The 22,381-nt window shown below is 44.5% G+C and overlaps 2 protein-coding genes across 7 annotated transcripts in view; both read left to right on the plus strand.

Moving 5' to 3' along the window:
• NFYA (nuclear transcription factor Y subunit alpha) overlaps window positions 1-4,833 on the plus strand; it is a gene marked incomplete at its 3' end in the record, with an annotated part of 26,993 nt that extends 22,160 nt beyond the window's left edge. For all 6 annotated transcript variants that reach the window (XM_081246129.1, XM_081246118.1, XM_081246119.1 and 3 more), the window contains one exon: window positions 2,219-4,833. In XM_081246129.1, the coding sequence (XP_081102255.1) occupies window positions 2,219-2,272 (54 nt within the window). The remainder of the gene's footprint in view (window positions 1-2,218) is intronic.
• A 985-nt stretch (window positions 4,834-5,818) lies between these two features.
• LOC308623381 (adenylate cyclase type 10-like) overlaps window positions 5,819-22,381 on the plus strand; it is a 43,109-nt gene continuing 26,546 nt past the window's right edge. The window contains 12 exon segments of the mRNA XM_081245673.1: window positions 5,819-5,979; window positions 6,904-7,008; window positions 9,565-9,603; window positions 10,324-10,469; window positions 10,786-10,929; window positions 13,830-13,850; window positions 13,853-13,886; window positions 18,497-18,702; window positions 18,982-19,072; window positions 19,169-19,257; window positions 19,848-20,039; window positions 20,764-20,885. Coding sequence (XP_081101799.1) covers window positions 5,823-5,979; window positions 6,904-7,008; window positions 9,565-9,603; window positions 10,324-10,469; window positions 10,786-10,929; window positions 13,830-13,850; window positions 13,853-13,886; window positions 18,497-18,702; window positions 18,982-19,072; window positions 19,169-19,257; window positions 19,848-20,039; window positions 20,764-20,885 — 1,346 coding nt within the window. The 5' untranslated portion in view covers window positions 5,819-5,822.

Below are 22,381 nucleotides of genomic sequence, written 5' to 3' on the forward strand. Positions count from 1 at the left end.
TAGATTGTTTCCATCTCCAGGCTATTGTGAATAGAGCTGCTATGAACATTTTGGTACATGTCTCTTTTTGGATTATGGTTTTCTCAGGGTATATGCCTAGTAGTGGGATTGCTGGGTCATATGGTAGTTCTATTTGTAGTTTTTTAAGGAACCTCCATACTGTTCTCCATAGTGGCTGTACCAATTCACATTCCCACCAGCAGTGCAAGAGTAGAACGGTTGGTTTTTATTTTATTTTTTTATGCCTAAACCAGACACTCATCTCAACAAGTGACATGTCCATTCACCCAGTTATTAAAGCTACAGTTGTCCAATTCTTGAAGTCCTCTTGGTTTTAACTCTAAAATGTACTCTGAATCACCTTACTTTTTTCCCTCGTAACTGCTGTCAGCCTGGTCTAACCTGCTCTTCTTTGCTTCAGTTATTACAGCAGCTGCCTAGTCTCCCTTCTTCCCCTCTTGTGCCCCTCTAGTTCACTCTCCACATCTTAGTGTGATCTTTCTAAACGTGTATCATATCACATCACCATCCCGCTTAAATCCCTTCTACTCCCACCCTTTTCCATTTGCACTTAGACTAAAATACAGAGTTCTTACCATGGCCAGCAAGGCCCTGCATGATCTAGCTCCTGCCCACTTCTGGCTTTATTTCCTCCTGCTGCTTGGTCTTTATGCTCTCGCTGTGGTGTTCAGGAACCTTTGTCTTCAGAATAGCTGGTCTGAAAAGCTTTTCACGCCATCCTTTTGCTTTGCTATCTCCTTGTTGTAGGTCTTGGTTTAAATCTAAGAGGCCATATCCAGAGGTCTCTTCTACCCCATTATTTTCTCACATCTTCCTTTTCTTCTGAGTGCAATATTGATAATAATCATATTGCTTTATTTGTGTGATCGTGCAGTAGTTGTCTCCTTCACTAGACCGTAAGCTGTGTAGAAAGTCGAGGATTGTTGTTCTCGGTTGTACTTGGCATGATGCGCATTTAAGGACGAGCACTCTGTAAGTGCTTGTTGAATTAATGTGTTCCTCCCATTTACTGCTTCTGTTCTGTATACCCATCGCGTCCCACCGGCACTGCTGTTAAATCTGTCTTTGTAAGGTGGTGCTTCTTAATCATGTCAGTCCCGTGCTCAAGGATGCATGCTAGTTGCTCACTGCTTTCTGCAGCAGATCTCAAACTATTTCTGTAAGTTACTTAGCCTCACTTCCTTCACCAGTAAAGTGGGACGCTATTGATACTTTATAGGAATGTCGGGATTTCATGCAGTAAGTCACTTTAGGCACCTGTTTAGCACAGTGCTTAGTGCATGGTGAGAGCTCAGTAGAGGCTGGTTATTGTTCATGCTCACCGATCAAGACCCAGCCTCTGGTCCTACCACCTTCAGCTTTTTCTTGGATCACACCAGTTGAGGCTTCAGAGTGTGTGTTGGTGTGGAGGAGCTGAAGGTGGTTACTGTCGAGTGTTGCAAAAAGCTTCCGAGGACTGATCCCCTCCCCCTTTTTTTGCCACACTGCACGGCTTACAGGATCTTAGTTCCCCGACCGGGCAGGGATTGAACCCAGGCCATGGCAGTGAAAGCGCCAGATCCTAGCCACTGGACCACCAGGGAACTCCCAAGGACTGTTCCTTGTCTTAACACTGCAGGTTTTTTTGTAAAAGGCAGGCAGTAGGCAGAGTTTAATGGAAAGAAGATTAAGTCGTAGCCAAGAGGTTTGGGAGTTAGTTCTTGCTGGGCTCCTCACTAACTTTTTGACTCTAGTCCAGGCAAATCACTTCACCCATCCAGGCTTCAGGTTTATCTACAAAATGAGTGCATTAAAGTAAATAAATTCCAGCGTCCTTTCCAGCCCTGCTGCTCAGTATTTAAATATGATGATCAGAAAATATACAACATGACTTGGTTTCTCTGGGTCTTCTTAGCCGCCTAAGGACCCTTAATCCTTCAGCATAGAGCACAGCATAGGTGCTTAGAAAAGAGAGATACTCTCAACTCGGGGGTGTTTATTAATGGAATGCCAGGCCAGACTTGGAATCTTTTTATGAATAAGGTGTATTGTCTCTTCTTAGCTAATGGGGCTGCATTTCAATCCCTGTGTGCGGACTTAGATACATCACAAGCCTTTGGTTTACTTAGTTTGTGTATTTCCCTTGGTGATAAGTAGTGAGAGCCATGAGTTCCCAGTTCTTTTGCAAAGGACTTTAATTGTTATGCTTTCTTTGTAGGATCCAAATCAAGCAGATGAAGAGGCTATGACACAGATCATCCGCGTGTCCTAACCCCAGGCCATGTGATAGAACTGATCAAGGTCATGTTCCTCGCACTGTTTCCCACTGTTCCAAGGAAACTGATCAGCTCTTCCAATGGGACACTGACGATTACTTTCTGCCCTTTTCTACAGGACAGAAACCACTTAGTTTTTAATAAGTGGCTTAGTATTATAATTGCAAGGATGTCTGGCAAATTGAAGTCGCAAGCCTTTGTCTCACCCTTTCAGTCAGGACTTATTTCAGACTGTTGGTGACATTGACATTTCATGGATTGGGATGATGCAGGGGACCCGTGCCAGCCCAGCAGTACCACACCTAGCACTTAATGTTGACTGGTAATGCCAGCCAGCCATCTCAGCAGAGGAGAACGACCTTCTCAACCTAAACTGCAGTCAGGGAAGCTGCAGCCCACTCCTTCCCATGGATTCCAAACAGCACCCCATCCCTCTGATGGGGGATCTCAGGCTGACTAATGGACACTTTGTATTCAGAGATGGTTTCCAGGCAAGGAACCTTCATCTCATGATATGGAAACAATAAATTCTCTGAGATACATTCATCTAATCTGTGGTAATAATAAGAATCTCTTCTACCCAGATGATAGGTTGGTATTTTTGGACTCCAGCCAAGAAGAAGCTAACTCTGGGGATAGACTGATAAAAGACTCAAGCACTAAAAATATAGCTGAATCTCTTAGCTTTGACAAGTTGTGGTCTGCTTGTCTGTCGACAGGTCGTATGGACTGTAGTTCTTGCTGTGGTTACTTTTAAGACAATTTAGAGTGTGCTGGACCTCGACACTGCCTTTCCTAAGTAGAGAACAAAATTATAGAACTTCTGTGCTGAAGTGCTGAGGACATTTGTAGTAATTACTTAACAGCAGAACTAGAGATTTTCAATCACAGGCTTTGTGACAGCATTTGGGGAATAGAAAGGTTCATGTTTGTTTCAGTCTAGAAGGACAAAGGGTAGTATATATACTCTCATGTTGTCATAGCACGATCCACCAGTGGGTGGATGCCTGGGATGGATCATTAAGATGAAGAGAATAATTTACATTTATACTATAACCTTTTAACAAGCACGGAAAGGGAAAAGTCTGAGATTTGGTCCTTGACAATTTCTGGAAAGCACTGTTCAATCAAGCTATCCTGGACATAGTCCAGGTTGCCTGCTAGAGCTTGAAGTGTATGTTGGCTTCACTCCTGCGCTTTGTGCTGGCCCTGGAGAGCGAACGTTCTCATTCTTCCCATGGCAGCTGATTCTTTGGTGCCAGTTTCTGTTTGTTTCCCCTTTTCTCCATAGGCATTGTGCGGAAAGGTTTTCACATTTGCGTCCGTGTTCTGGGGATAAACTGCGGACTGGAAATAGAGATTCCTGCAGGGTCAGGAACAGGGCCACAACTCCCAGAGTGGATTGTGCCTCAGTAATCTGTTTCTTTTCTAGACGTGGAACCCTGGGAGAACTAAGATGATATTTCAGAAGAGTTACTGTTTTCTTGGAAACAAAGAAAGAAAACATAATCCTTTTGAAGAACGTTTGGGTTTGATTTAAATACCAAGAGTAGAGATTGGCTCTTTATTTGATTTCACTGTAGCTGTATTAAGAAGGAAAAGAAATTAAACCCTCTAAAGAAAACATCACAAAGGGAAATCACTGTAATGGTACAAAATAGAGGTACAGAGCTACGCAAAGAAAGCAGGAAGTGAAGTATCTCCCTAGTCCCTTGAATCTAGTCATCTGTCCTGGCTTGCAGATGTTAGGCGGGGTTGACCTGTGGGCTCACTAGAAACTTCTGGCTCTTTGTGTGAGTTTCAGATGTTAAGTTTATTCAGTAAGCCCCAAGTTCTTCAGATGATAGATTACTAAAAACAATGAAGAGTTTATATCCTTTGGTTTGTTTAGGAACCTTCAAGATGCAGAGTTCAGAAAGAAATTCCTCAGACCTAATTTCTAGTACTTAAGCCAACAACAGTTCTAAAATGCTATTTATTTTGGGTTTGTTGTAAGTTTGTACATAGTAATACCAACCTCATATTGTTGCGGATTTTTTTTTTCACGAGTTTGAGTTTGGTTTTATTTGAAATGCTTCAGTTGTCATTTTGTCATTGCCATTTCAGGTGGCTCATGGCCCTTTTATTGCGGTCATTTTAGCACATAATAACCCACAAAGTGGGGGTGAGGTTTGGATTTTTTTGTTACTAGAAGTTCTTTTATTCATTTGTCCTTGTAACTGTAGTGATGGCTTCATAGATGCAAAAAGAGTGAATGGATGAGTGAATAACTGGTTTAATGCATAGTTATTTCACTTCTTGAGTGCTTTTTTTTTGCAGGATAATTGTAAATATATATTTTAATTGCACTGGTACATTGAACATGTCAGTGTCTATACCACTGGACCAACAGCATTTTTCTGGCTAATGGGTGCCTGATAATAATGTCTTGATTTTCCTTTGGGACTCAACTATACAGAAGGTTTTTTCCCTCAGCTGTAGGGGGAGCACAGGTGATTGATCATTGATGTCACTTCAGTTGTTATTTTTTAAAATAAATTTATAAAATGCTTTAAAAGTGTCCCGAATTTTGAGGAGTCTACATCCCCTGGGTTCTGGGTTGTGTTTATAATGCTGATATTGTGAACTCTGTAAACACGCATGTAAGCTCTGTGGACAGTGTGTCAAACTTGAGAGTGTCCAGCCTTTCAGCTGTGTCTCCCCTTGATCTCTTTTCCTTCCCTTTTGGCCCTCCCACCCTACTGAGGAAATATTTTCTGTCGCCTGTGGACTGATCATACATTTGGTCTTCCCACTGTAAGTGTTCATGAAAACACGATGAATTAATTCCACGTTACCAACAAAACAGCATTGTTATATACTGTAGAACTAAAGATAGTAAAGATGTAATTTTTAGATTTATTTATGCAGAAAAACATAGATGCATTTCTGACTGTTAAAAATCCACAACATGCTCGTCCTTTTATTGCTTTGTGTTCACCAATCTGAGCCACAGACCGGCAGCCTCAAATGGGCCATTACCACACGGAAGTGTGAGAAAAAGGGCTCAGGGGGAGTGCTCCCATGAGACCAAATGACCTGTCCTGGCAGACAACAGAAGTGGAATACGTTCCCTAACAAGGAACAAGACTTCCTGTGTCAAACGGCCTTAGTCTAACTGTTAAATTTAAAAACCATCCTGAGTTTGCTTTAGTCAGATGCCAGTGGAACTTGTCCTTAGAAACTGATACGAGGAAAAGACCACCCTATTGATACTTATCCCAGGTAATCAGTTTTATCGTAATGGCAGCTTCACGTTTGAAATGAGATTTTAAAACCGCCTTTACTCTTCCGAACGCTCCGCCCTGCCCTCCTTCCGCCCCTCCACCCCCGGAATCCTGAGCGAACGCAAAAGCGTTGAAAACAGGTGGGCGGGGCCCCAAGGGAGCCCGCACTGATTGGTTGGCGGGAGGGACCCGTCAGGGCCGTCGTTGCGGATTGGCTACTACGTGGAGGAACGCTGTTTCAGGTTGTTCGGCGAAAAATTTCGCCGCTGCCGCCACCGCTATGGCGACGGGCAAGGGGGTGGCGACGCCGCCTCTGTGGCCAGTAGAGGCCCGGTTGGCGGCGCTGCTTCCAGATCTGCTGGTCTTCAGGAAGCCCCGGGGAACGGAGCACGAGCTTGCCACGGCCCAGGGCGTCCTCCTTGGCGTCCACGTGACGGGTGAGGGCGAGGGGAGGTGCGTCGCTTTCCCGACCTGCCGGAGGGGCGGCCGTTGGGCCACAGCTGGTAGGGGCCGCGGCGGTTACGGGCCTGGCCCCGGGGCGAGCTAAAGGCACGGTTTCATTGCGCTTTCGCCGCCTCCGCCGGAACCTGAGGGTCATTTTCCGAGCAGGAGGACGCCTTTTCGGACGACCTGTCGTAGCCCTGGAGTTCACTTCAGCGATGATGAAATTGAGACTCAGAAAGGGGAAAGGACTTTTTCGGGGCCATATGGCAGGCTTTGGACCCATGTTCTTCCCCAGTCCCGAGCATTTTCCAGTAAGCATTCTGCTTCATCCAATGATTTTATTTGTTCAGTTATTTCCTTCTTTGGGTCCATAAGTAGGTGCCCGCCATTGTTCTAGGAGTTGAGACCTAGCAGCTACTATGAGAGTCGTTCATTTAACAGGTATTTGTGGAGTTTATGTGCCACGGATATGAAGATGAGTGATTCGGGTGCCTGTCCTCGGAGGAGCTCACCATATGAGTTCTCCATAAAGCTTTCATCCATTCTCCTTGTCAGTGATTTCTCTATCCCTCACGTGGGTGGGGAGAGGGGAATCCTACAGGTTCCCTTGGCCAGGGAGCCTTAAGAGCGTATGATGGGAAAGCAGTAGCTGGATTCCAATGAAAAGGGCACTTGTGGGTGAATCTTCACCATCTGCAGCTTCTAGAAACATGGGGAGGGTGGCCCTCTGGACTCCCAGAGGCAGCAGCAGCCGGCCTGGCCCTGAGTACTTGCTAAGTAACACCATGTTAAAGGATAATGAAATTACTCATCTTGAAAAGAGCCGCTTCCGTTCCACTGGCCTGATGTGTGGAGGGAATAGAGCCTAAAAGTTTAGGATTTGCAGCTAACATAGTAATTTTTGCTTTGTTGGTCAGGGTTTACAGCATTGATGGACAGGTTCAGCCTGAGCTGCAAGTCGGAACATGACATGGACACACTGGCCCACATCTTCAGTTATTACATTAGTGACATCGTGGAGCGTGAGTGACCGTTGTAGGGGAGCAAGGAGGTGTGGTGATGGGCTCTTGAGGGTTTGTAACAGAAGGGGGCTCGGGGGCACTTTAAAACATACTAAAGTGACATCCTTTATTAGTGTCACCCATCCTTTATTTCTTCAGGTTGCCTCTGACAAGCTAGATCTTTGCCTGTATCTGCCATTCTACCCAGTCGCACATCCTGTTGACTCGGTGTTCAGAAAGGGGGGGGGGGGGGGAATGCTGGTTTTTACTTTGCATGTTTGTGTTTTATTTCAAAATAAAGTATTCCTCAGGTTGTGTCTTCTAACAGTAATATAACGTGCCTCGTGTGTATATCAGATATAATTTACAGAACACCTTCCCATTGTATTACTGCATTTTGATCCTGTGAAGTAGGACTGAGTGTTTTATTTTCTGCCATGTATCAATACTAAGCTTGTGGATATGTGCCTAATCTGAGGGGAAAGAAAAAACAAAACATTTTCATTTGTACAGTAAACATGTTTTGAGTACCTACTCTGTGACATAACACTGTAATGGGTGCAGGGAGTGCAAAAACCTATTCTTCGAGTTTTCAGTCTAGTTAGGTCTACCTAACAGAAATGACTCTGGCCCTATACCCTTTAGTACTAATATAACATTCCCTTCTTGTACTGACAGCATCCTGTTAAGTTATGTCCATCATTCTGAGATTCACCAGAATGATTACTTTGTGGCATCTTCTTTAGCCACATAAAGTGGCTATGTGACTCACCCCTTACCCCTGAGGAACAAGTATAAAAAATATCTTGGGCATTCCCTGACGTCCCAGTGGTTAGGACTCTGCACTTACAATGCCGGGGCCGGGGTTTAATCCCTGGGCCAGGGCTCAGACTAAGATCCTGTAAGCCAAGCGGCACTGCCCAAACTTTTTTTTTTAATTTAAAAATAAAAAGTCTTTCAATTGATTTCATCAAGTTTAGATGAAAGAAATAGAAATTATGTATCGTGTGTATTATAACACCAGGAGTTGCTGGGTACTAGAAATACATGGAAAAATAAGAAAGACACAGTGTCCGCCCTCATGGAGATTGTATTATTGGGGTCTGATGGAGGGTAGGTGGTAAGAATGAAAGCTGGAAGAGGCATTTGGAGCAGCTGTGGAGAGATGATGGCAATTTCATCTAGGTTAGTGATTCTCAACCTTGGCAGCACATTAGATAACAACTTAGGAAGCTTTTAAAAATCCTGAGGTCTAGGCTTCACCCCAGTTAAATCAGAATGTCTTGGGTTTGCCCCAGGAATAAGGATGTTTAAAGTTTCATTGGCGATTTCAGTGTGCAGTAAAAGTTGAAACCATTGGTCTAGATATATGCAATGAAGGGAGCTGTATCGAGATGAATTGATTTGAAATATATTTTGCAGTTCAGCAGACAGGATTTTCTAATGTGTTGGATTTCAGTGGGAAGTGGTGAGGAAAGGGACTCTCAAGTTTTTTGCCTTTCATAACTGAATTTATGGTGATGTCACTTATCAAGATGGGAAAGATGGCTTTGAGAGAAAATCAAGGGTTCTGTTTTAAATATATTGAGTTTAAGATGTTAATAAGTCAGTCAACTGCAGAAATGAAGTTAGTAGGTATGATTGAGCCTGGAGCTCAGAGAATAGATCTGTTAGAGATGAAAACTGAATTGATGGCATAAAGATGTTACTTAAAGAACTGATTGAGTCCACGTGGGGAGAGTGTAAATGAAGAAAAAGAGCCTAAGACTGAGGCTTAAGGAAGTCCAGGGGAGGATTATGATTAGGAAGAAAGAACCTACAAAAGAGACTATAAAGCAGCCAGTCAGGTAGGATTCTGTGGTATTCCTGAAGCCAAAGGGGAGGTAGTGTCTCTAGAAGAAGAGGCCCATTCCAGCTGGGTTGAAAATGAAAAGTGTCAAATACAGTGATGTCTGAAAAATACTGAATTTAGCAAAATGAATGCTGTGATGATTCTGATCATTTTAGTGAAGTGGTGGAAATGGAAGTCAGATTGGAATAAACTGAGAAGAGAATGGTAGAGGAAGAAAATTAAGCATGAATTTGATAGGAGGAGAAACTTGTATATCGCCAGCTCTTTTGAGAGTTGTTTTGCTGGGAATGTAACAAAAATTGAGCTAGTAACTAGAGAAGAAGGCAGAGTCAAGACTAGGTGGGTTAATTTTGTTGTGTTTTGTTTTCTTTAAAAAAAAAAAGATATTACTGGGAATGATGGAGTAGAGAGAAGATAAGGAAAGGAGTGAAGTTCTTGGGAGGGTGAGAGGGATTAGGATGCAGAGCACGAATAGGGGGATGGCTTTGAAGATAACAGGAGGACTTTTCTTCCATTTTAGAGAAGATGGATATAGGAACAGACAGATTTGAGGAGAAGCTAGGGGAAAGGAAGAAGGAGTCTAAGCCTTGGAGTGAATAAATTGACCAGAAAAGATATGAGGAAAAACTCTGTAGGCCATTCTTTTCATCATATATTATTCTGCCATGATCTGGCATGTCTCTGATTTTGACTCATTTTCCTCTCTCTCCCTTACTTGATTTCAGATGTGCTCTGTTTTGGAGGGGATATCCTAAATATCACAGGTATTTTTCTTTTTTTTTCTAAATATTTAAAGCACTGTAAGCAAGGAAAACTATAGGTGGAATTTGGCATGTTTGTTTATTCAGCATTGTTTGATTATTTAGTATTTGCTAGGCCCTGGGGAAACAAAGATGAGGAAGACACAGTCTCTGCGTCAAATGATCTCCCAGTCTAATGGAAAAGCCTTGTCCATATTAAGCTCCCAAGTACTTTACATTTTGTTTACATTGAATGACAGGAAAATAAGTGCCTATAAAGCACTCATGAGAAAACTAATGAGAAACTTGGTCATTAATAGCAGAAGCTAAGTAGGTAAGAAGTCTAGCTTGTCTCCTATCTGGAAAACTCTTAGGATTATTAACAGCTATATGCCATAGAGTTGGCCTATCTTTTCATTTAAACTTAAAGAAACCACCTAAAATCTTAAAATTCAACTTGAATGTAAACCTACACTTTGTGAACCTCTTAGATCCGTTAGTATACTGATGGAGAGAAGAGTACCAAAAATAGCCCTAGGTTTTAGGAACATTTCAGCTTCTACCTAGTCATGTTTTTATATGCTGAATAGTTTTAAGGATCTAAGGCCGTATTTTAGTATGATGTATAGGGCCAAGAAACCTTGTCTGACACCTTGCATGATATCTTCTGCATTATTGGGGGCTTTGCTCTGGCAAGTGAATCCAGATGTTTAATCTCTGTCAGCCTATCTTGTGTCTCTACAGGGAATGTGCTCCTGGCACTCTGGACAGTGGAACAGGATCAACTGAGTGACATCATTACCCTGGTGGCAAAATGCAGTCTGGAGATACAGGAGAAATTTGGGATCTACCATACCAGAGAAGGCCAGGACCTGCAGCTAAAGATAGGTATTAGCTACTAAAAGAGTGATCAGTTGGAAAAAAAAAAAAAAAAAACAGTATAAACAATTCAAAAGATAAATGACAACCTGGAAGAAAATATTTGCAACTTATATCACGTAGACAATGGGTGAATTTTCCTAACATAGAAAAAACACCTAGAAATCAAGAGAAGACTAACATTCTAACAGAAAAATGAGCAAAGAACATGAATAAATAACACATAAACACAGAAATCATCCCTTGTAACTTGTGAAACACTGGTCAACTTCATAATAAGAAAAATGCCAATTGAAAGTACCAACTGAGATCATTTCTTACCGATAGATATGGAAAAATTCAGATGCTGAACACACTGTTGAAAAGGCTGTGAGGAATAAGCCTTCTCACACAGTGCTGTTGGGAGTCAACAGTGGTACAGCTTCCATGGAGGGTGATTCAGTAATCTCTCCCAAGATTACAAATGCATTTATTCTTTTTTTTTTTTTTTAAATGAAACCAACATTTTAATTTGTTCACTCAAAACTTTCATTATGGAAAGGCAACTTGGAAAAGGGAAATCTCAGAGGCCAAGGCAGGCACTTTTGGGGGATAAGGGGGTGCTGGAATCAAGTGCCAACAGCAGATAAGTGCTAGGTACTGCCATTATGGGGAGGGGAGGCTTCAAAACTGCCTCTTCAAACAACAACTTCAAAACTGCTCATGATGTTGCTTAATAGCTAGAGCATTTGGAAACCTCACAGTTAACGGGCAGAGCAGGCAGCCCATTCAGGACAGTAGGTGGATGTTGATTTCTTTTGCAGGCCTTATGAGTCTGCTCATGGAGGATCACAACATAGGAAATGTAGGAGAGGGAGGCATGCTCCCTATTTCAGCCAGCTCTTCTGAAGAGAGAGGGTTCAGGGCATCAAACTCGAGCAGCCAGATGCGCCTAAGGCTAGCGGGGCTAGGAGTAGAGATGGAGCTCAGGCCAGGAAACCTATGGGAACTCCTGCCAGGAAAATTAGTGGGGGAGGAGGAGGGGCTCTGGCCCGGAGACCAAGGAGCAGAGGAAGAAGAGGAGGAGGAGGAGGAGGAGAAACTGTCAGCATATGGCTCAGGAGGTGATGGTGAGGAGGCACGCATACGAACTGCATGCCAAACCTGCTGGGTAGGAAAGTTTGGGACCTCAGAATCAGAAGAGCTTGAGCTGCTCTGGAAGACCACCCTTCGTAAGGCGAACCCAGGCGATGAAGGAGGACTCTGGCTATTAAGCCCAGGCAGGAAAGGGCGGATGCTACGGCCTGATCTTCTCTGGGTGGCATGGCTTCTGGAGCACAAAGCCCGGAGTTGTGCTGCTGCTTCGAGGGCAGAGCCTGGCCTGGGTGCGCGGCTGCGGAGAACAGGGCCTGCTGGGCTGGAGTGGTTGTCGATGGCAGGGCCTGGCCCAGATGCACGGCGGCGGGAAGCAGGGCCTTGCGCGGAAGCAAGGCGGCGGCGATGAGCAGGGTCTGGCGGTCTGGAGTGGTTGTCGACGGCAGCGCCTGGCCCAGAGGCACGGCGGCGGGAAGCAGGGCCTGGCACGGAAGCACGGCAGCAGCGATGAGCAGGCCCTGGCAGGCTGGAGTGGTTGTCGATGGCAGGGCCAGGCCCAGATGCACGGCGGCGGGAAGCAGGGCCTGGCGCGGAAGAACGGCGGCGGCGATGAGCAGGCCCTGGCGGGCTGGAGTGGTTGTCGACGGCAGCGCCTGGCCCAGATGCACGGCGGCGGGAAGCAGGGCCTGGCGCGGAAGCACGGCGGCGGCGATGAGCAGGGCCTGGCGGGCTGGAGTGGTTGTTGACGGCAGCGCCTGGCCCAGATGCACGGCGGCGGGAAGCAGGGCCTGGCGCGGAAGAACGGCGGCGGCGATGAGCAGGCCCTGGCGGGCTGGAGTGGTTGTCGACGGCAGCGCCTGGCCCAGATGCACGGCGGCGGGAAGCAGGGCCTGGCGCGGAAGCACGGCGGCGGCGATGAGCAGGCCCTGGCGGGCTGGAGTGGTTGTCGACGGCAGCGCCTGGCCCAGATGCACGGCGGCGGGAAGCAGGGCCTGGCGCGGAAGCACGGCGGCGGCGATGAGCAGGGCCTGGCGGGCTGGAGTGGTTGTTGACGGCAGCGCCTGGCCCAGATGCACGGCGGCGGGAAGCAGGGCCTGGCGCGGAAGAACGGCGGCGGCGATGAGCAGGGCCTGGCGGGCTGGAGTGGTTGTTGACGGCAGCGCCTGGCCCAGATGCACGGCGGCGGGAAGCAGGGCCTGGCGCGGAAGCACGGCGGCGGCGATGAGCAAGGCCTGGCTTGGGTGTACAGCAGCGGCGTTGAGCAGAGCCTGGCACTGATGCTCGGCGCCGGAGACCAGCGCCTGGCACGTATTGACGGCAAGGAGATGCGCCTTGTTCGGGTGAACGGTGGTGGCGGCGAGCAGGTCTCTGCTCAGCTGCACGGCTACCAAGAGCAGCGCTGGACCCGGATGCGTGGCTACAGAGAGCAGGGCCTACCCTGGCTGCCTGACTGCGGAGAACGGGACCCGACGGGGAGGTGCGGCCGCGGCGAGCAGGGCGTTGCACCGAAGCAGGACTGCGGACAGCAGGGCCAGACTGGGTGGCGTGGCGGCAGAGGGCTGGGCCTGGTCTGACTGCTTGACTGCGGACAGCAGGGCCTGGTGCTTTAGCCTGGCTTTCAAGGACAGGACCCGGCTGTGATGCGTGGTTCCCCAGAGAAACCTGAAAATGGCCACTACTGCTGGGCTCAGACCTTGGAGAAGATGGCTTCACCGACCCGGAAGCCTCCTCGCGCCTGGGCCGCTTCCTCCCACGTCCATCCCCTGGGCTCGTGGTCTGGGTTGGACGCTGGCCAGCGCCCCCAGCGGCTTGCCAGATGGCGGCCCCACTGAGCACAGGCACTGTCTGGACGCCTTGGCCCGTCCTGGGCACCACACAGCTCAGCTCTGCGTAGGGACTCCCGCCGCCATGGAGGTCGGGGCGCCCCCCTTCCTGCACACCGTCCACAGAGGGGGGCCCCGGGTCCTCCCCGGTGAGCAAAGTGGCGCCGGCGGCAGCCACCTTGCAGGATGAAGAACCTGCTGTGCCACCGCCTGGGGCGCCGCCACCTGACGGAGATGGGTTGCTCGAGACTGTGGGGACCAAGGCACTGGGATCGGGGTTTTCAGTCTCACGGGTGTCGCCAGGGGCAGAGGCGACCTTGTTCTTCGGCCCTGCCGGCATCTTACCCTGCTGAGGCTTCTGCTCCTTCTCACAGCACGACTGGGTGGCCACAAGGCCAGGTTCTCACTCAGAGACACGAGAGCGTGGCTGCCGACCCTTACCTCAGAGAAGCCCTGGGCGCCAAGAGGGCATTTATTCTTCAACCCAGCAATCCTAACATGTATCCTTCAACCCCAACGTTTATCCTATAGGTATACCTGAGTATTTATAAAATATCATATGTATAAGATTATTGATTGCAACATAGATTGTGATAAAAGGTTGAAAATTATCTGTAGGAGACTGGTTAAATAAACAATAATAGGTCTACCCAATGAGAGTCTCTGCCACTTTAAAAAAAGTTGTTTTGATGTAGCAGTATCTCCAAAATATAGATGAGAAAAAGCAAGATGCAGAGCACTGTGTTTAATATGCTACCTTGTGGGCTTCCCTGGTGGCGCAGTGGTTGAGAATCTGCCTGCCAATGCAGGGGACACGGGTTCAAGCCCTGGTCTGGGAAGATCCCACATGCCGCGAGGCAACTAGGCCTGTGAGCCACAACTACTGAGCCTGCGCGTCTGGAGCCTGTGCTCCGCAACAAGAGAGGCCGCGATAGTGAGAGGCCTGCGCACCGCGATGAAGAGTGGCCCCCACTTGCCGCAACTAGAGAAAGCCCTCGCACAGAAATGAAGACCCAACACAGCCATAAATTAATTAATTAATTTAAAAAAATATATGCTACCTTGTGAGTAAGGAGGAAAAATAAGAATTTTTCTTATTTGTTTATATTTGTATAAAGAAACACTGGAAAGATATATAAGAAACGAATAAAATTTACCTATTGGGGGAAAATAGTGTAGATAGGTATATAGGTGGAATCAAGACTTTTCAATGTATATTCTTTATATAGTTTGGTTTTTTAATTATGTTACTGTATTACATTATCAAAAATATAATATAATGCCATAGAAATTTAAAAGCTGTACACAGAGGCCATAGTTTCAACAGAGTCAGGATTGAAGGCAAAGCTCTATACGAAAAACTGCTTCTCAGGAGTCCAGAAACCTCAAGGGGTTTCTAAGTTAGGGCAAAAGTTGGCTCTAGCTATTCATTTGTATTTTGAGGAACAGAAGTGAAGAATCATATTGTGAGTTGTATGGCATCTCTCCTATCCTACCATCCTTTTTTTGTTCTGGTTTTTGTTTTATTGATAGATATTTCATAATTGATACTGTACATAGACATATTTATATACTTTTGAAACCATCACCACAATCAAGATAATGAACATATTCAGCACTCACTAAAGTTTCCTGTGCCCCCATATATACAATGGAATATTACTCAGCCATAAAAAGAAATGAAATTGAGCTATTTGTAATGAGGTGGATGGACCTAGAGTCTGTCATACAGAGTGAAGTAAGTCAGAAAGAGAAAGACAAATACTGTATGCTGACACATATATATGGAATTTAAGAAAAAAAAATGTCATGAAGAACATAGGGGTAAGACAGGAATAAAGACACAGACCTACTAGAGAATGGACTTGAGGATATGGGGAGGGGGAAGGGTAAGCTGTGACAAAGTGAAAGAGCGGCATGGACATATATACACTACCAAACGTAAGGTAGATAGCTAGTGGGAAGCAGCCGCATAGCACAGGGAGATCAGCTCGGTGCTTTGTGACCGCCTGGAGGGGTGGGATAGGGAGGGTGGGAGGGTGACGCAAAAGGGAGGGGATATGGGAACATATGTATATGTATAACTGATTAAACTTGTTATAAAGCAAAAAAAAATAAAAAGTCATTAAAAAAAAAAAGAAAAAAGTTTCCTGTGCCTCTTTATAGACTCTTCATCCCACTACTCCCCTCCCCATCCCCAAGCAACCACAGATCTTTCTATCATTGCTTTTTTTTTTTTTTTTTTAAGCCAGCTTGCAGGATCTTAGTTCTCTGACTAGGGTTATTTATACACTTTTTGATCTACAATAGGAGTGTTGTCAGTTTGGGGCTATTACAAATAAGGCTGCTATGAACATCTGTATACAAGTCTTTGTGTAGACTTATGCATTTATTTCTCTTGGTTAAATACCTAGGAGTGAAAGGGCTGAGTCATAATGGTAGATGCATGTTTAACTTGTTGAGAAATTGCTTATCTTTTTTCCAAAGTGGTTGTACCATTTTACATTTCCACCAGCAATGTGTAAAGGTCCCAATTTCTCCATGTCCTAGTCAACATTTATTATTGTCTGTTTGCAGAACTTCCTTTAACGTTTCTCATAGTGTGGGTTTGCAGGAGATGGGTTAGTTTAGCTTTTGTGTGTCTGAAAAAAATCTTTATTTCACCTCTGTTTTTGAAAGGTATTTTCCCTGGGTATAGAATTCTAGATTGACAGGTATTTTTTTCCTCTTACATGAAAGCTGTTGTTCTACTGTCTTCTAGCTCGCAGTATGTCCAACAGGAAATCTGCTTTCATCTATATTTTTGTTTCTTTTATATAATGTCCCTCCCCTTCCACCCCAGCTGCTTTTCGATTTTTTCTTTATCACTGGTTTTAGGTAATCGGATTGTGATGTACCTTGGTACAGTTTTCTTCATTTTTCTTACACTTGGGACTCATTGAGATTCTTGGATCTATAGGTTTCTAGTTTTTACAAAATTTAGAAAATGTTCTGCCATTATTTCTTCAAATAATTTTTTCTCTCTTCTTCCTCCTCTGTGTAGTTACACACATATTAGGCTGCTTGAAATTGTCCCACGACTCACTGATGCTGTGTTCCTTGTTTTTCTATCTTTTTTCTCCCTGTGTTTCATTTTGGATGGTTTCTATTGCTATGTTTTAAAGATTACAGATCTTTTATTTTGAAAAGTCTAATTTGCCTTTGATCTAATATATCTTCTTGTGTATTTTTGTAGTGTATTTTTCATCTCAGGCCTTGTGGTTTTCATCGATATGAAGATACCATATCCTCCATGTCCCTACTTGTTTAGTATCCCTCTAGTTCTTTTTTTTTTTTTTTTTTAATAAATTTATTTATTTATTTATTTATAGCTGTGTTGGGTCTTCGTTTCTGTGTGAGGGCTTTCTCTAGTTGTGGCAAGCGGGGGCCATTCTTCATTGCAGCACGTGGGCCTCTCACTATCGCGGCCTCTCTTGTTGTGGAGCACAGGCTCCAGACGCGCAGGCTCAGTAGTTGTGCCTCACGGGCCCAGTTGCTCCGCGGCATGTGGGATCTTCCCAGACCAGGGCTCGAACCTGTGTCCCCTGCATTGGCAGGCAGACTCTCAACCACTGCGCCACCAGGGAAGCCCTCTAGTTCTTGAATATATGGAATATAGTTATAACTTTTAACGTCCTGTCTACTAATTCTTTCGTCTATGTTATTCTACATTGGGCTTGATTGATTGATTTTTCTTCTCATTGTGGGTCATATTTTCCTTTTTCTTGGCATACCTGGTAATTTTTGGTGGGTGCCAGGTGTGAATTTAACCTTGTTGAGTGCTGGATTTTTAAATATTTTTGTAAATATTCTTGAACTTAGTTCTGAGATGTGGTTAGCTTAATAGGTTTTGCTTTCAAATTTTGTTGGATAGGACCAGAGCAGTGTTTAGTCCAGAGCTAGTTTTGCCCCATTGCTGAGGCAGACCACTTCCGAGTACTGTACCTAATTCCTGTGAAGTATGAAGTTTAATACTCTGGCTAGTGGAAATGGGAACTATATCCCAGCCCCGTGTGATACTAAGATTGTTTCCTCTAATCTTTTCAGGGGGCTCTTTCCCTAGCCTCAGGTTGTTTCCTCACACTGATGCACTTAAAGACCTGAGGGGGACTCAGTTCTCTGGAGTTCTGTGGCATTTTCTCTCTACACACTCTCCTCTCCAGCACTCACAGTGCCCTGTGAGCTCTAGCTAGCTTGGCCTCCTCAGACTCCTACCTCTGTCTCCTCAACTCAAGGAGTCCTCGGGGCTGCACCTGGGCTCACCCTCCCTGAGATGTATACTGGAAACTCCCTCTAGGCGGTGGTGAGCTGGGGTATCAGAGAGTTCGCCTTGTTTGTTTCTCATCTCTCAAGCATACTATCCTTAATTACCTAATGTCCAGTATCTTGAAAACTGTTGTTTTGTGTATTTTTCCAGCTCCTTGGTTGTTCCAGGCATTAAAGTAAATTCACTGTCTGTTGCTGCACGTTGGCCAAAAGTATATGTCTCTGCCATTCTTTTAAAACTGCTTTTTCCCTTGTTTTTAGTGTGGATTGGGTGACTTACCTAAGGGCATACTTCTCCTGGTTATAGTAATTTCTTCCCTGGCAAGCAAACCCGTTTTTCAGCTGTTACTAGCAGTAAGAAATCCCCCGGGACAAGAAAAACAGGAGGCAGAAATAAAGGGTGTGGCGAAGCCGATGTGTGGTAAAATACTGATTGTTTACTCACCGAGCCCTGTTTACATATGAGGAGAGCTGGTGTGGTCACGGTGGCAGCAGCTTCTGAGCATCATCATTTGGTCTCTGCCGTCAGGACCTAGCTGTCCATTAGAAGAGCAATTTAGAGACAAGACTCTTGGATGCCTAGGATCCAAGAGTTTCTTCCCTCATACAACCCAGGCTGGTCTGAATGTCTGTCTCTAGGTCTGTTTAAGACAGAAGGAAATCTGGGGCAAGGTATTCTTTTTGAGGGGGAGCTCACCTAATATTTCTGCAACTGTGGGTAATAACGAGATATGGCGTGATACATAAAGCAGTGTGAGGATTCCAGACCCCAGCCTTTGCATAAGTTTCCAGCTGAGTTTGCCTATTCACCACTTGGTCTCCTTTTCTCTGGATAGGTCTGTCTGCAGGTCGGATTTCCCAGGTTATTGTTGGAGACGATCAGCGACAGTACCTCTTGGTGATTGGGCGCGATGTAGACGGTGTCCAGTTAGCTCAGCGGTTGGCCCAGGCAAATGAGATTGTCTTGTCCTGGAACTGCTGGAAGCTCTGTGAGCAGTACATGTTTGAAGTGGAAATCATGAGGGAGGATGAAGCTGTGAAGGTAAGAGGTTGGTCACATCCGTTGAACGTCCTGAAAAGGCCTTCCTACTGCATAGGGCAGTGCTCTGGTGGTGCTCAACACCAGACCAAACCAACCACTGGAACTTTATTTTGGAGGGAGGTGAGGGATATTCTCCCAGGAGGACAGATGAGGCAGAACAGTAAGGCTGAAAAGATAAGTGATAAACAAGGGAGATGGCATCCTTAGCCCCTCTATTAGGGAACCAAAGGTAATCCAGTCGGTGGGTGGGCACAGAATTGAGCAGTTTCCTTTCTGTAGTTAAGAGATATGCGGATCATTGACCCATTTGACTTTGATGAGCATTTTTACAAGTGCCTCGATTACCTGCCACATTACCGGACAAGTGCTGGTAAGTTATTTTGTCCTTTATTATACCCATGCCCAAAACTTCAAAGATTAATTTTCCACATGGCTGGAGACATTTTGTTTGCTTTCCTTCTCTCAGACATTCTAAGAACTGCCCTGGAGTTGGATCCAGACTCTGCACTTGAGCAAACCCTGCGGAAGCACATAATGAAAAACCTTTTGAAGAAGGTTATTTCCTAGCTCTTGAGTCATTGTGTGTAGACTGTGTGTGTGTGTTTATGTAAACAAGTGTACGTGTACAAATGTGACAACCATTTGATTGATCCAGTTCATCTCCCGCTTCCCATTGTAATACCAGCAGATTTTCCCATCTGCACCAATTACTGTGATGACATGTCTTATAAGTTTAGAAAGTAGAAACCATATTTGGTTTTTGTTTGTTCATCCCTCTAGAAACCAGTACACTGTAAACAGCGTATAGAGTATGTGCTTGGTAAATAAGTGTTGATTGATTGTTTATATGTGAATCCCTTAGTAAGTGATATAATGACTAATAGAATGGGACATCAAACTGTCTTAGAGAGGAAATATAAAAGCTTGGCAAATTTCATCAGTGAATTAGGTTTAAAGTCAAACGATTTTAACTCCAAGTGCACTGGTTGTATATCTTCTATACCTCTTGAACCTGAATTTTAAGTTTTTTGTCTGACATCTTTAAGTCATTTTCTCATGTTTACCATGGACTATAGAATTTAACTGCCTAAACATGATACTAAAAGTTGAAGATACAGTCAAGGTAACTCACTGTGTCTTTGTAGATTGATGAAGGCCAACCTATGGAGTATATATCCGAATTCCGTACTGTGACTATGGTTTTGGTCAGCCTAGAATTCCACAAGACAGCATGGATGTTGCATTTGTGTCATCTTATCCAGGAGGCTGCCTTATACATCTCCACAGTGATAGAGAAAGGGGGTGGCCAGCTGAGCCGGATCTTTATGTCTGAGACAGTAAGTACAAGGGAACTTGACATATCAACATTAAAGGTGAGTGAGGAATAATAGTCTTAAGACAATTATAATAGTCTTATGTTATTATTATAACATCTTATGTTATCTCTCACATAACACAGACATAAGTCAGACTGTCTGCTTCCTATTTTATAATAAGCTATGTTACATTAAAACTTCAAGTAATAATATTTAAGGAACGGGATGTTCTAGGTGGTTTAATTTTCAGGGTAACTGAGTATTATCCTCCATATCTTTTTTGTTCTCTTCTTGTTGAAAAATCCTTATGAAAGCATGAAGAATGTTTTTCTGGCTCTATTAGTAAAGTAAGTATAATCAGATCCTTTTGAGGTAATTTAGGAGCTTGAAAAAGAGCAGTATCATACTTGACATTATAGGTAAACAAAATATAGGCAGATGGACTTAGCTCAAGGTAGACACTAGAAATTGAATTTTTGAAAAGTTCTTAACATCAATTTTTCTTATGTTTTAAATTTCAGTTCTTTAAATAGTTAAATCAAGATTTTTTTTCTTCTTTTTTTAAAATGTCCATGTTGATGTGGCCTAGAATGTCCATTTCATGAATCTTATAGAATCCTACATTCCTAATAGAAAACCAGCCAGGAAGGGGTCTGGCTTCATTTAGGGAAGTTGGTTCAGTTGAGGCGAGCCATATTTCTTCCCCAGGTCAATTTCCCTTTTCTTTCTTTGTCACCTATCTCAGGGCTGCACGTTCCTCTGTGTTTTCGGCCTTCCTGGGGATAAGAAGCCAGATGAGTGTGCACATGCCCTGGAGAGCTCCTTCAGCATATTCAGCTTCTGCTGGGAGAATCTTGCTGAGACCAAGTGAGGAGGAAGGTGGGGCAGAGAGGAGCTTCTCAGGCCCAGGGGGCTCTTCAGGCAGGGTAGGAGGCAGTAACAAGTAGCACGGGTTGAGGGCATCCAGTGTCTGCCTAAAGGAGTGGGAACATGCTGAGGGAAGTCAGAAAACAAGACATATTAAGAAATTACTAGGTACAGAACTATGTACTAGATAGCCAGGGGAAATGGATATAAGTTTCTGTCCAGTGGGGTGGGAGGGGGGAGCTATAGAATACGCATAGCAAGATTCAAGCAACAAGCAAACATATAAATTAATATGCACATAATACATCTGTATGTGAAGAGAAGGCTGCCTGTCTATGGGGAGGGGAGGCGTGGGAACAGATGTGGGACAATTGCCTAGATAGGAAGGGACCGCAGCTGGTTAATGCTCTCCTTGGCTTTCACTCTTGGTCTTTCCCAGTCCTGTTGATTTTTTTGGAATTCACACTGAACTGATCTCCTGCCTCCGTATTCACCCCACCCTCCCACCTACAAAAGCCTAGCCCTAATGAAGTTATAGAAAATTCCATTTTCTGTAGTGCAACTATGACATGATTTGGTTGGAATTTTTCAAGTGACCTTTTTTCTTTTTTCACTAGAAAGCTATGAGGAAAGCATGTACGTGAATAGATTTGAAAAACGCTCATTCCTCATGTCAGCACTGAGTCAAAGATTTGTTTGCTTGCCATACTTATTCAAGATGAATACAAATTATCTCACATAGTTACATAATGCTTTAACATTTTTAGAATACTTTAGTATATGCTACCTGTGTGAACATTTGTATCTGTTACACACGAAACTAAGACCACAGAAGAGTAGTTAGTAGCATGTAGCAAAGCTGGTAATGAAACCCAAAACTTCTGTCCTCAAATCCTGTGTTATTTTCATTACCTCACAGCTGCCTCTTATAAAATACAAATATTCCCCAAAAAGGATAGCATATATTACTATTGTGATACCATTGTAGAGGCATACTCATAGGACATTAGTACTGAAAAGGAACTTAGAGATTATCTGATCCAACTCCTTATTTTATAGATAACAAAGATGCTAACAGTTGCTTCATAGATACTCAAACTCTTAGTCCAAAGCAGATACGTGGTGGCACTTCTTTCAGGCTCGGTGAGATCTGCAGATACTCCTACAGCCTGCTTTCCAGTCGCATCTCCAGTGTGAGTGTGCTAAGCCATTCCTTTCAGTGCTGGTCTATTCTGTTTTCAAATTTTGCCTCGACCTCTGGTCTTCAAGATTCCTGCTGTTAGCCCTTACTCCTGAATAAGGCAGTCATTTCTTGGTCATTAGAGGCTATCTTACAATGCCTTTAAGGATGCTTTCTATGACTCTTAGACCATAACTTGGTCTTTTCAGTCTTTTTTAGTTGAGAATATAGCAGATGTTAGGCGCTAGATAGGATCTTAAGAGTTCATCTCATTTGGCCTCCTTAACTTAAGGAAAGTAAGATCCAGAGGTTACGT

This window comes from Mesoplodon bidens (assembly GCF_964165515.1).
Source record: "Mesoplodon bidens genome assembly, chromosome: 10".
NCBI classification, from domain to species: domain Eukaryota; kingdom Metazoa; phylum Chordata; class Mammalia; order Artiodactyla; family Ziphiidae; genus Mesoplodon; species Mesoplodon bidens.